Source organism: Harmonia axyridis, chromosome 6 (genome assembly GCF_914767665.1).
Source record: "Harmonia axyridis chromosome 6, icHarAxyr1.1, whole genome shotgun sequence".
Lineage (NCBI taxonomy): Eukaryota > Metazoa > Arthropoda > Insecta > Coleoptera > Coccinellidae > Harmonia > Harmonia axyridis.
In genome coordinates this window covers 8,929,861-8,947,404 of record NC_059506.1, presented here as the reverse complement: position 1 = coordinate 8,947,404, position 17,544 = coordinate 8,929,861, and the positions used below count along the sequence as shown (strand labels likewise).

General features: G+C 34.3%; 1 protein-coding gene across 4 annotated transcripts in view; it reads right to left on the bottom strand.

The window, feature by feature from the left end:
* The window catches only part of LOC123682785 (potassium voltage-gated channel protein Shaw-like), a 403,607-nt gene that overhangs the window by 41,216 nt on the left and 344,847 nt on the right, over positions 1–17,544 (bottom strand). For 2 of the 4 annotated variants that reach the window (XM_045621566.1, XM_045621567.1), the window contains 2 exons: positions 10,120–10,329; positions 5,024–5,227 (listed from right to left, as the gene is read on the bottom strand). In XM_045621566.1, the coding sequence (XP_045477522.1) occupies positions 5,024–5,227; positions 10,120–10,329 (414 nt within the window). Of the gene's footprint in view, positions 1–5,023; positions 5,228–10,119; positions 10,330–10,807; positions 11,066–17,544 lie in introns of those variants that run through there. The other 2 variants (XM_045621570.1, XM_045621569.1) reach the window with 2 other exon arrangements.

The window sequence follows — 17,544 nt, the reverse complement described above, 5'->3', positions numbered from 1 at the left end:
TTCTCATAAATAACTTCTGCTGGAAGAGAGATTTATCAAATATTATGAAATTTCCATTTGAACTGTCAGAAACATATTGATGAAATGAACACTGAAAATTGATAGGTACTCAAAGCGGTAAATCGCAAACTAATTTCCTGAATAAATGAACTGATACTGACATTCGAACTCGTTTCACCGCTTCTCCCAAGCAACATGTTTTGAAGGGTTGACAGTCAGGCTTCTTTAAGGTGCTTTCCCGAGATAATTATTCAAACGAATTATATCTCTGAGGGGAAACTGAACTCCTTTAGATGCCTGAAGCCGAGAAATTCCCTAAACGAAGTTTCTCGTTGAAAAAGCATTTGTTGACATTTTAACAGAATACCCATGAAGAAGTGGTGAATATAGGAGCAAAGTAATTTTCTTTCCACCCCGAGCAATTTAGAGAATAATAAGGATTTTGTTGCCAACCGAGACCTCGAAATATGAAGAGAAATTATCATTTCCAATGTTTTAGTGCCACGGAGAATGGCGATGACGGCAAAAGTTTGATGATTCATATATACATGGTGGTCCACATAAAACAGTCCACGATTTTATCGGGAAACGCCGATAATAAATGATTGAAAATTCGTCAGTGAGTGATCACATCTTTAAACTGGCTGTCAGACCTATCAAGAATGTTTGAATTGTCAAGCGGCAAATAATAGAAGATGTTTCTAAGTTTTTCGATGAAAAGTTAACAGAAACACAATTTCAAGGGTTTATAAGTAGATGGAATACCTACGAGAACATAATTTTAAAAAGTTTCTAACTTCTATTTTTGAACGGCCTACAAAAACACAATTTCAATGATTTTTTAGTTCTATCGATGAAAAGCCTACAAACCTATGCTTAGAGTAAGTTACGGTTTGACAATTGTTTATTTATCGATTCTAGTCAGTAATTAAATTCTCATCTATAGATCAACAATAACAACAGACTTATAAATTGCAAGAAGTGTTTTTGAGTTCTTGGTCTTCGAACCGATCGATACAGCATTGAGTTACAACGTTTTTCGAATTTTGTTCTTTTATTCGATTCATTATGTATGTACAGGGTGGGCAAATAAGCGAGGTAAGCGGCTATATCTCAGGATCCCCTCATCGTAGAGACTTGCGGTAAAAATTTTTACAACTAAAGTGTACAAGAAAACACACTGGAAATTGTTTTCAAGTTCATACCTCTACCACTAGGGGGCGTAATAGCTACCGCCGAGTAGAAAAATTAATTTTACTCGAAAATGTTTCATATGAAGTTGAAGAAAAAATATCATCACTGTAATCGTTGAAAAATTCTCTATCTTTTTGAATTGTCACTTTCGATTTTACGACATCAAATAAGGGTAGGTGAAAGGGAGAAATCTGACTGATTGAAATGCCTGTAACTTCAGTTTGGCTCAACATTTTTGAGCAAATTAGATCTCGTCTGAAAGATAATATCTTTTTGATTGAGGACAAAATATACTTATGATAAATTTGTTTTTGCTGCTTTAGATAGGGGGCGCTAAGTCCGAAGTTCATTGTTTTGTTCATTTTACTCCGAAATTTCAAATGTAATGAAAGGATTTTCTTAACAGAAACAGAAATTCCATCAAATTTGCATGGAAAAGCCTAAAGGTCGCAAAGCGATAGTTTCAGGCGTTCTGAACTTATGGCCGAAAATAGTTATTTATAATACAAGTGCAGAAGGCATTGATATTCTTCCACTAGTTCAAAATTCAAAAACGAGCCACGAAGTGGCGAGTTTTGGAATGAACGAGTGGTAGAATGAGCCTTCTGTACGAGTATTATACATTATTTTGTCTAATTCATTGCATTTTCATTGAAATTAATGAAATATTTCCATAAATATATTTTAGTGATTTTTGCATTGAAAAATGTTGGTTGGCAGAACTGATTTCTTTAAGGCAAATTGATGAATTGACAGATAAAGCCGTGGCGGAAAGTTCAGAGTACCAACATAGAAAAGATATTCTTCAACTGATGCACTGTGAAAAACCAAATTGTGGCTTTAAGTTTTGACCGAAACAGAAATTCTATCAAATTTGTATGAAAAAATCAATAGGTCGCAAAGCGATAGCTTCAGGCGTTCTGGTGTTATGGCCGAAAAAAGATATTCTCCAACTGATGCTCTGAAAAACTAAATTGTGTCTTCGTTCGGCCATAACTCCAGAACGCCTGAAGCTATCGCTTTGCGACTTTTTGGTTTTTTCATACAAATTTGATGGGATTTCTGTTTGTGTCAAAATTTGAAGCCACAATTTGGTTTTTCACATCTTCATCAGTTGAAGAATATCTTCTTTCGGCCATAAGTTCAGAACACCTGAAACCATCGCTTTGCGACCTTCAGTTTTTTTCATGCAAATTTGATGAAATTTCTGTTTCTGTTAAGAAAGTCCTATCATTATATTTGAAATTTCGGAGTAAAATGCACAAAACAATGAACTTTTGACTCAGCGCCCTCTATCTAAAGCAGCAAAAATAAATTTATCATGAGTATATTTTGTCCTCAATTAACAAGATATTATCTTTCAGACGAGATCTAATTTGCTCAAAAATGTTGAGCCAAACTGAAGTTACAGGCATTTCAATCAGTCAGAATTCTCCCTTTCACCTACCCTTATTTGATGTAAAATCGAAAGTGACAATTCAAAAAGATAGAGAATTTTCCAAGGATTACAGTGATGATATTTTTTCTTCAGCTTAATATGAAACATTTTCGAGTAAAATTCATTTTTCTACTCGACTGTAGCTATTACGCCCTCTAGCGGTAGAGGTATGAACTTCAAAACAATTTCCAGTGTGTTTTACCGCAAGTGTCTACGATGAATGGATCCTGAGATATAGCCGCTTACCTCGCTCATTTGCCCACCCTGTACGTATTTTATCTGAATTTATGCTAGAATAAATTTGATTCTATATGAGCCAGGAATGGTATCAAATAATAGAATTCGAGGCGATGATGAGGAATACGTCCTCATATCCATATACTTTCAAACAGAAGGACCTAAAAGCTTGAAGTCTTCAAGGTAAGTTGAACAGCTGCTTGCAAGGCAAAGACGGAAGGGATTTCTGCATCGCATTGTGACTGGAGACGAAAAATGGTTTCATTACGATAATCCCAAGCGCAGAAAATAATAGAAATATCCCGACATGCACGTCGTCGACCAAACTGAATATTCACGGTTCCAAGTTCATGCTCAGTATTTGGTGAGACCAACTTGGCGTAGTGTATTGTGAGTTGTTAAAACCGACTGAAACAATCACAGTCGATCGTTATCGAACGCAATTATGGATGGAGTAAGTAATTTTACAGCATAACAATGATCGACCCCATGTTGCGAAAGTGGTCAAGACATACTTGGAAACGTTGAAATGGGTAGTCCTACCCCACCCACCGCAATCTCCAGACGATACTCTTTCGGACTATCATTTGTTTCGACCAATAGCACACGGCTTGACTAACCAGCACTTCCGGTTTCAAGAAGAAGTAAAAATGTGATCGATTCATGGATCGCTTCAAAAGATGACCAGTTTTTTCAACGCTGGATTCGTACGCTGCTCGACAGCAAGGGCGTAGAAATGGAGTGGTACTGGGGGTAATTACCCCCTCCCCAAGATTTTCAAAATGTAAAATCGCACAGACGAAGAACGAAAATTTTTCCATGAAATGAACCAATAATAATCATTTTACTTTCCTTTGAATCGACACGTCATTACAAAATGGGACCCCTTTACGGTTTAAGAGTTTATTATCGCTTTCGAGATGAGTACTTTTATTGCACTATAAGCTCGTCTTTGTCCGAAATTAATTATTTTCCTTTATCTATCCGCTTTCTCGGCATCGCCCTTTATATATGCCAGCTGTGATTTTTGCATTCTTCGTCGGTTAGCACTTACCCGTTGTTTTCGGTTTTTTGAACCTTCTCGTCACAAAATTTCAATATGTAGTTATCAAAGAATCGAACTGAGTAATTCGCATCGAAAAATTGTATGGGTTATGTTGTACAATTTATTGGGTTTCATTCAAATTGCAATTTATTTGTGAAGACATCAGTTTTGAATTGACTATATTTATAGGGTGAAGACTAATAAAGATTTGATAAAGTGGTTTAGCATCATAAAACAGTAGTACTACAAGAATCACTCTGTATCTGGTATACAAAGCGTTTGCGGTCTCATGTTTATGGGACATTTTATTTTTAAAATCATACAAAGAATTTCTCATTTTCCTTAGTAACTCCAATCCAGGAATACCCAATATAAGATAAGAACAACCGAATTGATAATAAAAAAAAATTATTTCGGTTAATTTGGTTCAAACTTCGTTATCAAACCTCTTTTTCTCACATTATAGATATGAGTAAAAAATTTCGTCGAAAAATTTTTTTTCGATTACCCCCCCAAGAAAAAAAAAGATCTACGCCCTTGATCGAAAGATGGGATGAAGTAGTGGCCAGCGATGGACAATACTTTGAATCATAAATGTATAACTAGTGCTTCACAATAAAGCCTCGAATTTCGAAAAAAACGGCGGAACCAAAGTTGTACGCCTCTGTCTTTTCGTGATGAAATATTCAATCGGATTTAGGTTTTGCATGTACTTATAAATATTTCACGCTTCATGCAAAATTTTTAGTTAATAGCGTTGTCACAATAATAAAAAATGAATGCAGAATATCGAAGAAAGTGAGAAGATTTTGAGCGCTCGTTCATTCATGTTCTAATTGCCCCCTTGGATATGCCTGTATAGAGCGATGTGGTCTACAAGGGTGCAATTGGCTCATGATGGAACAAATGCCCTTAAGCTCCAGACTTCATATCAGTGATTCACCATTTTTCTTTAATTCTAATCTTTTCCTTATCAGAATTCCAGTAAATTCTACTATTTTTATATCACTGTGGAAAAACCATGAGAAAATAAATCGATGCTAAGTACCTAACAATTAATACAAATATGGGAATCAAAAGGACCGAATTACTTACAACGTAATACTTACGATTAGTCGAATTGCTAGTTCGAATGTGAACCAGGCGTTGCAAATGTGCTCTATAATGTTGAAAAAGGGATGAGGTTCTGTGCAATGTACATCATCCTGTGTTTTTCTTTTTCGCTGGCACTCAATTCGGAGACCTTCGTGCGTTTTGGCACAAAATGAGAGTACTGAAACGCATATGAAAAATACTGAAGCTCCAGCTACTATCTGAAAGGAATGAATATGATGAATAGGGCAGAATACAACTAACAGCTTTTACATTAGGTATATTGATTAAGACTGATTGTAACAATTAACTAACTAACATTTATCGTTGAGGCATGCACAATCAAGCTACATTAGGAGTATTTAGAGAAGGTTTCAGAAGTGAAATGTATTTTCATCTAGATCAATGAAATTTGCGAATCGAGAATATTTGAAACAGCAGTTCCAGTCTCAGATAAAAAAATTTTCTCGGAAATAAAATTGCATTTGTTATTATTTTCACAAAAAATTGCAAAATCTACATTTTCTTATATTTGTTCAACTCAAAGCAGTAAAAAAACAACCGGTTTCAGCCCTCATAATTTCATGAATATTTCATTTCTAAGGAATCGGGACAAAGAAAATACAGTTATTTTCAACGAAATAAATAATTCCTTCATCTTATTTATTAATTCGGAAAACCGAAGAAACGAAAAGATCAATGTAAAATTATTCACTAACAACAAACAAATTTCAAGCCTCAAAGATTTCCCAACACAATGATTACAAACAAATAAGGAAAGACCTGCGAACATCATAGTTAAACAAAGTTAAATTGTCATGCAGAAATTGTTTCATGTCATAAAGTAGATGACAATCCTTTTTTTGTACGTGACTCGGAATAATATCCAACCAATTAGTTTTTTCGTAATAATAATTTAAAAGACGAATTATCATTATGGAATAAACGATTTCGTTTAATTATCCTTCATTGTGTATTCAACAACGATTATAATATTCTATTCTGGTGTACCTTTTTCATTGAAAACGTTTCATTAGCAGTCTGGAGCAGGATTTCACCAGCCTCATATGGAAAATGAGAATTCCTAAAGCCCGTAACACCCTACGCGATTTTTCTCGCCTCGGTCAAAATGTCAAGTCGGCGAAACAAAAGAAGTGCGGTGATTCTCATACGGCGTATTATGAAAAGGTCATTTTATTATTTGTACCACAATTGTAAATTCGACTGTTTTGCGGATGCGACATTTTAATTGAGGCGATAAAAGTTGCGTACACCACTTATTGAGAGAAAAGTGGCTACACTTCCAGAGTTGTGGCTAACATATTAGTTCAAAACATCAATGAAACAGGTGAACATAGCAGTTCAAAACTTCGAAAGAACATTACAACCAGATGACTGGTTCTGTACAAACCAATTCGTTATAACATATCACAGTTTCAATGATTGGAAATATAATATAATATAATATAATATAATATAATATAATATATGTAATATAATAAACTTTATTTAGCACTCGGCTATTGAAAACAATACAAATGTAATCCACTAACTTAATTAAATTCTTCATAAATATAACTCATTAAACATTTTTTGAATTCTCTATAATTATTACAATATTTGATCTTTTCAGGTAGTTTATTGAAGATAACTAATCCTCTGCTAAATGTGGATTTATTCATTAATGTAGTATTAACTTTTTCTATGTAAAAATCATCTCGACGTCGTGTATAATAATTATGTATCTCATTAGCAAATTTTAGGTTTTCACTCAAATATTCAGGTAACATTTTATTCCTTGCTTTGAATATTGAATTAAATTAAACATAACTGACGAGCAATAATCCACATGAGGAAGTACCAATGATCTAAACAACATCAGTGACGTATTCATATCAATTTTAACCCTTATTCTAGATATGAAACCAACCTTTTTGGACATTTCATTTGCGATATAATCCACGTGAAACTGAAACTTTAAATTCTCGTCTAAAATCAATCCTAAGTATTTCATAGTAACCCTCTCTATTTCATCTTTATCACTTTATCAATATTAATTCTGAAATTATTTATGTCCAACCAAATTAGGATAAAAATATTTGAAATCAATAAGCGCTCAAAAAAATTTTGGAAAGATTTGCAACTTAATATGAAAAGAGGTATTCGACAAAGTAACTCATTTAGCCCACTGATGAAATGATGAAAAAAGTTCGCAGAAGAAGATGGGTATCGAATTGAAGTTCGTGAGATTAGAATTATATGCTACACTGAGTGTTTATTTGATATTATCGAAAATGCATTATAGTTAATAAATCATTTATTGGATATATGGACAAACAGATATAAGTTTCATGGAAATAAATAATTTATTTGAAATCCCATCAATAATCATCATTTATTATTACACTTCATTTATTAACGCATAACTTATATAATAATGCTGAAGAAATATTCATTTGAAGGAAATGAATATAGTTGAGGTTAATATATCATTGAGCAATTATTAATGAACCTTATTTATATGTAATAAAAATAATATTTCATTTCAGTAATGGTTAACGTATTTCTTAGATAATCATTCTGGATGTCAAACTAGGGCCAAACTAGGTAATTTTTTAGAGTTCATATCGAGGACATCCGGATTTGAACCCTGGTCATTTTGTTTGCATATGTTCCCTCTAACCACTGTTCTGCCAACATCACTAATAAAATAACTAAGCAGGTACAAACGATCTGAACCCAAAATTCAGTACATATGTGCTAAGCGGCGTTAAATAAGCCGATAGTAACACATATTTTATGTTTAAAAAGGAAATTCAAATCAAAGGAAAAGTTCAAGGACAGATCCTTCAAGGAGATGCGCTTCTCTTTGAGGGATGTGTCTTAAACTTTTCCACAGATTGGATCGATAGAATTATGTTAGTTTGTTAATTATCAATGAATTCTATATTCTGAGTGAATCAATTATTGAATTCTTGTAAGAGTTTATTCAGTAATAGCAAATGTTCGTTAACTACCAGTTGAAAATTTGTTGACACTGAATTTATGTTATTTGTGGAGACAACGTAAGTTTATATAAATTATTTATCACCGAAATATATTAAATATTATCAAATACCTTGTAAAGAAATATTTGATTCTCTATTAATAAACTTTTTTGAATATATTATTCAACTATCAAAGAATTTATCAAATATAAATCTGCTGTAATAGTTCTGAATAAATAACCTTCAAATAAGTGCTTTATTAATAAAAAAAATATGGATTTCTCTTAGTGTATGCTGACGATACAGCAGGAAAATAAGATGATTTGCAAAGGCTCTTCCACGCATTTACATAGCAGCTAAAGTATCGGGATCAAGAATATCAGCATCAAAGACGAAATGCATGACTACATCTGAGATGGAAATTAGCTGTCAATAACACGTTTATACATCAAAAGATGAAATTCAGCTACTTGGCGACCTGGAAGCTGTGGCCAAAGGATAAGAGATCAAGGTACTCAGAACAGCATCACAACTCAATCATGCTATATTTTCCAACAAATATCAAATTATGGAAGCAACGGATATCAAAATAGTTTGTAAAAGAGCCAGGAAATATTTTGAGACAGACAAGCGACGAAATCAGGAATTTGAAAGAAGGAGGATTTCAGATAAGTGATTTTGAAATTTAAATCGCAAAATGCATTCCTCATCATTCCGGCCTATTCGGTCTATCTGTCAATTCGAAAATCCTTTTAATAGCCATAACTCCTACAATTATTATTAATTTTGGGTTTCTTCTACTAGTCTGGGGTTGTGAATTGAGAATACGAAATTTCAAAATAATCGCCTTTAAGATATATACACTTTTGCATTCGATTGAACCATCATTCGAAATGTTGTTTCCAATCCGAAGATGGTACATAGTTCTAAAACATGCGTTTTAAAGGCCTCTATTGCGATGAAAATCGTTGTCCACGAAGTTTATTTTTGATTTCTGGGAAGAGGAAGAAGTCATTCAGAGGCAAGTCAGGGCTTCAAGGCAGATGAGCCATTAGTTTGATTTTTTGTGTCAAAATACTCATTTGATGTGTGTGAGCTCGTATTGTCATGATGCAAGATGATTCGTCGTTTCGGGTTTGTGGTTCTTAATTTACGAAAAACTATAGGCAAACAAATGGTTTCATACCACTCTAAATTAATGGTCTTTTGATTCTCAAGAGCCACAATAACCACAGAAGCAGTTTTCGTGAAGGAAGACGCCACCATTAGCTTCTTACGTTTCTAGAACGAACAACTCTTGACTCAGCTTCTCATTGAAAAACCCACACTGCCGACTGGCCTTTTCTTTCTGGGTCGTATGCATAAATTCACAACTCGTAACCTGTGACGATGTTGTATACCGTTTTGGATGCACCACAGTTATATTTCGAAATCATTTTACGGTACCAATCGGCACTAGAAGTTTTTTGATCATCATTGAGCAAATGTGAAATCCAACTGGCATAGAGCTACATACAAATGTTCGTGCAAAATCTTATGTATGCTAGTCATACTACTCTTCAAACATCTCTTGATTTCCTGATATATCACCTAACAATGTTTTCCAATTCATTTTCGCACAACTTCAATATTTTCCGGCACAACGACTGATTTTGAACGACCTTCTTTAATTTTGTCTGTGAGCGAACTACGTTCACGTTTGAATTCAGTGTGCTAGCGTTATACAGAGGCCTTAAATGGTGCTTCATCGCCAAAAGTTGAATTCAGTTGATAAATGCATTTTTCTTAAGCTAATGTCAAAAGTCAAAATTTTCATAGCTCGACAATTTTCACGCAGTAAATTCATATTTTGGTAGAGATGACATTTTCACTTTACTGTAAACAACAAAAACGTACGTCAAATCGTTATGGATACTTATAACACAAAAAATTTCAAATTTTACGATTTCAATATCAGATTTCACCTGGCAATATCAGTGTTGCCAATTCTCAATATATAAATATTAGCCCTCGTATAGTGTTGTTAGAATAAAAAAATCATCTATCTACCTATCACTCTATGGAAAATGTTGAATTCACATGCAGCATATCTTGATTAAATGTTTAGTATTATTAGTAATAATCACATTTCGATGATGCACGTTGGTCGGTGGTACCTTCGCGTTGCTTGACGAATAAGGCTCGTCGAATAAGGCCCAGATTTTGGGCTTGAGGCGCTGCCAATAAGACATTGTGCCTGCGTGGTAAGCCTCTTCATAGCCGAACATACGGGCGATCTCCTCATCACTCGGTTTGGCAGCATCTATATCGAGTTTATCGAGAATTGCCAAGGTAGCCTGCAAACAAAATTTCATTTCAATAAAAGATTATTTGATGTTATACCGGTATTCAGACGTAACGAAAAGTTTGTAATATGTTCATATCTTCTAATGTCTTTATAAAATATGCAACTATCATCAGTAAGTAACAGCTTTTCAAATGATAAATAAGACTAATAAGAGGTCTCATTTTGATTCGACATACAGAAAACGAATATAAAGAGAAATCAATCAATGTTCATTTCGTTGTGAAGAGGAATATATGTCATTAAAGATGAAAAATGATATCAGTCACCTTCACGGTTACGATTACGTTTTTTATGAAATTTCCTTCGACCAATTAGCACATTTGCTGTATATATTTAAATTCACGAATTCTATCTTTGGGGTCTGGAATCGAGGGTGAAGCATTGGCATAGACCTTAGCTCCAACGTGGCGCCAAAGAAAAATCTAAAGATGTTGAATTATACAATTTCGATAACTTATTGTGATTACCTCTTCGAAAAAAATAACAGCGCCAGGATACTTTTCTTGCAAAGCTGCGAATGTTTCGTTGCTTGTTTTATTGTCGTTGTCCTCATCCACAGCAATATCTTCTAATGTCGATCATAGAAAATCATCAAACATAGCTCGGTAGTGTAATCCATTCACCTTCACAGATTCACCAGCTTCATTTTCGAAGGAGTTAAGTCCAATACACTATAGTCTCAAAAACTCCACCAAACAGGTTTAGGATGGAGAGGCCTGTCAATAATCAATCTTGGATTTTCCGAGTCCCAATTTACGACAATTCTGGTTATTTACGTAGCCTCCTAGGTGATAATAAGTCTCATCACTTAGATGATTTTTTATGGAAATCCGGATCATTTTGATGCATTTGAATGCCTAGTTTCTACATTTCAAATGTCAAAATATGACTGTTTCGAAAATGACAGTTATCCAGACAGTGGCCTATTCAAAATGAAACATCTTATTATAGAACCCTTTATATGATCCTTCACTAATACAACGTTGAAAACGTTGAAAACGAGCAGTTCGAATTTTTCTCTCTGCATCTAAAGAATTCATTAGGCATTAGGCTTACAAAACCGATTAGATTTCAATCTGAAACATACATACAACTGAGCTTGAAGTAAATCGATTCAACAGGTCTCAAGATATAAATTCAACACATTCTAAATTCATTCTTAAAACACCCTGTATGGTTAGCAATCATAGCATACCCTTTTTATGTTTGAACCTCATACAGGAATATGCTCTATATATTTTGCGAAAAGGGAAAAAACAACTCCTGAAATAAGCTTCTACGAAATTACTTACATCTCAACACTTATATCCTTCGATTTCCAAAAATATTCATTTTGGTCTATTGATGAGCAATTCTAGCATCAAAATTGAGAAATTACAATAGTAATTCCATTTAGAGATTCTCAATATCGAAAATTAAAAATTTAGGTAGATATACAATACCCTCATAGCATATCCATACAGTTTTTCTTAAATAAAAAAATATTGTTATGAAAACTCAGTAAGAAATTTATTTAAATTATATTATTTTTGAATTTCTGATAGCCTCCACATTGAAATATTTTCCGTATAATTTTAATGAGTGCCTCCGTAATTTCCTCATCAACATGTTGATCAGTAAAACCTCATTCATTGGCTATGTAAACAATTTTCGTACTCATAAAATAATAACTGGGAATATGTAATTTCATGGAAATTACGCAGCTACTGACGTGGGATGATTGATATTGTGTTTGTGAAAGCCTTGCATTGATGAGGTTGTACAGATTCGCCTGGAGTTATTTAACTAAAATTACCTTCGAACTACCTACGTTTATCATCGAAGAATTTATGGTATTGGCTTGTCGGGTGAAAATCTTTGCAGCAGCGTGGTAACAAGGTCGTTTATTATTCAGTTTCAGTAAACACTCCACTAGTTGTTTTTCGATATCTATGCTACAAAGTGTAGATTATTAAGTATAATCTGATTCAATCTCTCAAAGATCGATTTTGAATCAATGCTTCTTGTTAATTGCAATAGCTCGAACAACCATATACCTCAGTAGAGAACCTCTTCCTAAGTATAAATAATCGGTGATTGTATCCACCAGTAGTTTTCAGTAACATTAGATATGGAGCTACAATCTGATATCTTTTGATATATTCTTATTTTATTTCGTTGTCCCATGAACTCGTAGATAGTTTGGCAAAAACAGGAATTTCTGAGCCTAGGAATTCTACAGATGCAAACTACCAATATAATAATGGTTTTCGATTTCAGGAACTGTATTTTAATAATGTAAGAGATGCAATATGTTTATATGTTTTCTAAAGGGTTGTAAATCGAGGGACTAATACGGTCTATCATCATCACTCCTGAAAAGGAATATAAATCATATAGTGAGGCTTCTCACTAGAATGGCGAATCGTTGCATTAAGGAGGGCGTTTTTCCGGATTGTTTGAAAGTGGCGAAAGTAATCCCTATACACAAAAAAGTGACAAAAATTACAAGAAGAATTATTGACCGATTTCATTACTTCCAATTTTCTTAAAGGTCTTCTAAAATATAATTTATAATCAGGTAATGAACCATTTCGAGAGTGAAAATCTCTTCTACAAAAATCAATTCGGATTTAGAAAGAAATCGAGAACATGTGATTTTAAATTACGTTTTGTTGAATATACGCTTGACTGTTTTGAGAAGGGTTGCTTTCACTATCAATATTTTTAGATCTGATTCGAAAAATTTGCAATATTATTATTATTAAACATAGATTAAAGTTTAGACAATGCCTATAAACTCACAGAATATTTTCACTTTATGTGAAAAACAATAAGAAAAAGCGGAGAATATATAGAATTACATCCAATTTATAGTGAAAAACGTAAGTCATATCGTTGCCAACGAGATAACTCAAAAAAAGGGCATTTTGAATTATCGCAGCCTTCCACTTGAAAACTGATTACTTAGCTTGACAGGTGTTTCTTAAAATTTGAAACTATTTAGTACTCACAATAAGAGAGATAGACCAAACATATGTTATATATTCGAACTCGGGAGAAAAAGAGCTAGTCAAATATAGAAAAATATACAGGGTGTTCTATTTGAAATAATGAAGTTGCAATCAATATGTTGCCCACTCTGTATATATTTCATTCTGTGAAATCATTTTAAAAAACACTAGTCGTAATTGTCCGCAAAAAGGGGTTTGCGGTCAATTTCAGATGAATTTTGTTACTAATATTGAACAACCAAAAATTGTGAAATGCAACTTACCCCAACGGGCTGCAGAAGAAACCTAGGCGAATCACCGCTAATCTGGTTCCAAAAAGGAGGTTACAAGGAAGGGAATTCAGGGGAATTTACCTCCCTTAAGTACCTGTGGCTTCACCTGGCTGATGATAAATTCAGGGCACTTCACGAATAGTTGTTCAATATTATTTTGTTCACTAACACTATTAGATGACGATGCAGAAGATAGATGAAAATAAATTAACTAATTATGATGAATTATCAGAAGATTAATCAATTTTGTCTCTTTTGAAACTTTTCTATTAGCACGTACGATCGATATTGAAAATCTGTGTCATTCTCCGCTGACAGCCGATACGAAATCAGATTCTACCGGGGTCGGTCGAGAAGAAATACGACCGTAGTTCACGACTGAACAAGTCGATTTCATGAAACTTTTGTAATAAACATTATTTCGTACTTCTTTCAGAAACAAAGTCAAAGGGGGGGTCAAATTAAGGTGAAAAATCCGGTACATATCCTTTATCCTGATTTCTGAATACTTTCTTTGGGACGAATACCTTTTCGTCTAATCACATCGTGACCGTGATATGAATGAAAACAGCATGAACTTTAATCAGATAACATTATACTTTTGACCTAAATAGATTGAAATGAAGCAAACCCCCGACTCTCATTTACTTAGCATTGTAGTGTTCACATTTAGTGGCAAATTACTCAATAGGGGTTTATTAGGCTTTCTAGCAACCTGCGGGGATTTGGAGTGGATTCGTGTTTTAGTGGAGTTGATGGAATTTTAACTCAACATACGCGAATATTCAATTTTATTGAAGTTGTTTTCGCTACAGAATCGTTATTCACTGTAAATAATCCAAGTGGTCCGAAGCTGCGTCATAGCCTATTTTTTCAGTAGTCTGTATGCTAATTTCATCCTTATTCATTCGTTTCCATAGTATGTGTTGTGCTTCGAGTGAAATAATACAGACTCCAATCATGGTTTTATTATTTTTTTTACCATGGACACCATCGGACGAAAAAGGGAAATTATCAAAATTCATATCACCCTGTATCTCGGTAACCAAGGCGTTCAGACACAATAACTGGGGTGTATCTAGAACCACCTCGGTATCCTATATTCACTGTTCAAGTTTTTCCATTCACCAATGAAACACCCTGGATAATTCTGAAGAGATATTTGAATTGTTACATTGCTTAGATATAAATTAATTTTAATATTCATCTCAACCATCATCTGAGCCCACCTAATAAGCTAATAATTTCATGAACTTCTTACTAATATTCACACTTTGTCAATTATTTATAACTGATTTGAGAATTGAATAATTTGCTCAAAGAGATGAGACGCTAACAACTTCAGACTTTTTTTGGAAGTAAACTAACAAAGTGCTTTCTATGGTTTTTACGACATTCTTTAGGTAGCACTTCTTGAAAACATTGTACTGACTCTAGTGGAACATTTTTTCGATTTAGCATTTAAAGTCACATATATAATCTTCATTTTTAACGATATTATTGAACATGATTGAGCTTAGGTTATGAGCAGTATTAACATTATTAAAAAATTATTCTACTTGAACGAACTTTTCCATGGTAACGAAAAATAACTAACCTTTATGAGAGCATATCATAATAATACATTTTCACCCAGTTGCAGGAAAGATCAATAAAATTTAATGCCGCTTCAAAATTTTAATCCTCCACTAAACGGTGCAGATAGCAAATAGGCTCCTCACAATTTTGAAGGAAAAGTTTCATGACTGTGTTATTTTTCGAAAAGGTGATCACAATTGGTCAACAAGATCTTGGGATTTAACACCTTTAGACTTCTTTTTTTTTCTTTTTGGGATCACGTAAAAGACGAAGTCTATGCTAATGGTCCACAATCGATTAATTCGTGAACTTATGGAAATATAAACTTAAATGTGCGAATTGATAATTTATTTCAAGAAAAAGATATGGTGTCGGAGCCGTAGATGTGGTGGCCATTTGACCACTCCTCTTCCATGGTTAATAGCATATCTTCCTCTTCACAAAGAAATAAACATCCATTAATTCCCTCAAAAATATAATGTTTTGTTTGATATCAAAATGAAACCTTCAATTGGGAAACCCTTTACGTTTCCATTGCAGATAACAAAACTCGCTCTGCTCGCCGAAGGGGCTCCGCCCCTTGGACCCCGTCACTATGCCGGTAGATCCTTCACTGGGTATCCCTCTAGAAAATAAAAGATTTTTTTCGGAAACCTTGTATCGTTAGCTGATTTCAGACGATTCACTCGGTATACTATGCTGATTCTAGGGTGGAAATCTATATGATTTTTTTTCCTAGAACATACCGTTTGGCCCTTGCTCACATGAAAATATTTGATGCAAATAACTTCCCATGACGACAAATCAAGGGCGGTCCTAGCCTTAAATTTTGAGGAGGTTCGCCGTTATGAGCTTCGAGTATTTCTATGGGACCAAATCCCAGATTATACCGATATCAAGCCTTACCTCTCAAAAATATTTATATTTAGATATTCATATGAATATTTATATAAGGCGTACAACTTTGCGTCCGCCGTTTTGCAATAGATGGCTGTAACGGTAAGTGGTAGTAGAAATAAATATGTAGTAGATGTCAGACAATAAGTTTAGGTATTTGTGAACATAACGCCATTGACATGTTAGTCGATTTGTGTCTGCATCATAAAGTTATTCACGATCAACCATGTTAGCTTACGAGCCAAATTCTCGTCATTTGCGGGAGGTTTCAATTTTCTACTAAAATATATAGTGAGAACGATATTGGTGGAAGAACGTACCAACGATATTGTTTATGTCTAGGTTTAGTTATTTTCTGGTACATCAGTAAAATGGCTTGTTCCGTTTGATTAAATAAATAAAGAAATAGACGAGTGGTTTCAACGCTTCAAGAATGGTGATTTTGATGTCGAAGACCAGTATCGCGGTGAAAGAGAGAAGTTTTTTGAAGATGCAGAATTGGAGGCAATAATTGATCAAGACTCATGTCAAACGCAACAATAATTGTAGGATCAATAGGAGTGTCACTAAAAGCCATTTCAAAACGCCTGAAAGTCATAGGAATGACTCAGAAACAAGGAAATTGGGTGCGGTACGAGTTAAAGCCGCGAGGTGTTTGAACGACGTTTATTTACTTGTGAACAGCTGCTTGCAAGACAAAGACGGAAGGGGTTTCTGCATCGGATTGGGACTGGAGACGAAAAATGGATTCATTACGATAATCCCAAGCGCATAAAATCATGAGGATATCCTGACAATGCTTCCACATCGACGGCCAAACCGTATATTCACGGTTCTAAGGTCATGCTCAGTATTTGGTGGGACCAGCTCGGCGAAGTGTATTATGACTGAAAGAATCACAGGCGATCGTTATCGAACGCAATTAATGCGTTTGTACCGAGCATTGAAAAACAAACCGTCGCAATACAACGAGAGAGAAGATGAATTGATTTTACTGCATGACAATGCTCGACCCCATGTTGCGAAAGTAGTCAAGATATACTTGGAAACGTTAAAATGGGAATTCCTACCCCACAACCCTACCCGACGTATTCTCCAGACGTTGCTCCCACGGACTATCACTTGTTTCAATTAATAGCACACGGCCTGGCTGACCAACACTTCCGATCTTATGAAGAAGTAAAAACTTGAATCGATTCGTGGATCGCTTCAAAAGATGACCAGTTTTTTCAACGCGGGATTCGTACGCTGTCCGAAAGATGGGAGAAAGTAGTGACCAGCGATGGGCAATACTTTGAATTATAAATGTATAACCAGTTTTTTACAATAAAGCCTCGAATTTCGCAAAAAAAGTTGTACCCTTATGTATTTGTTGTATTATAATACCATTATTTACTTATCAGGGTTTTAACCATTCAGGTAGAAATTTAAAAAAAATTACATTGTTTAATATGAAGATTTTGA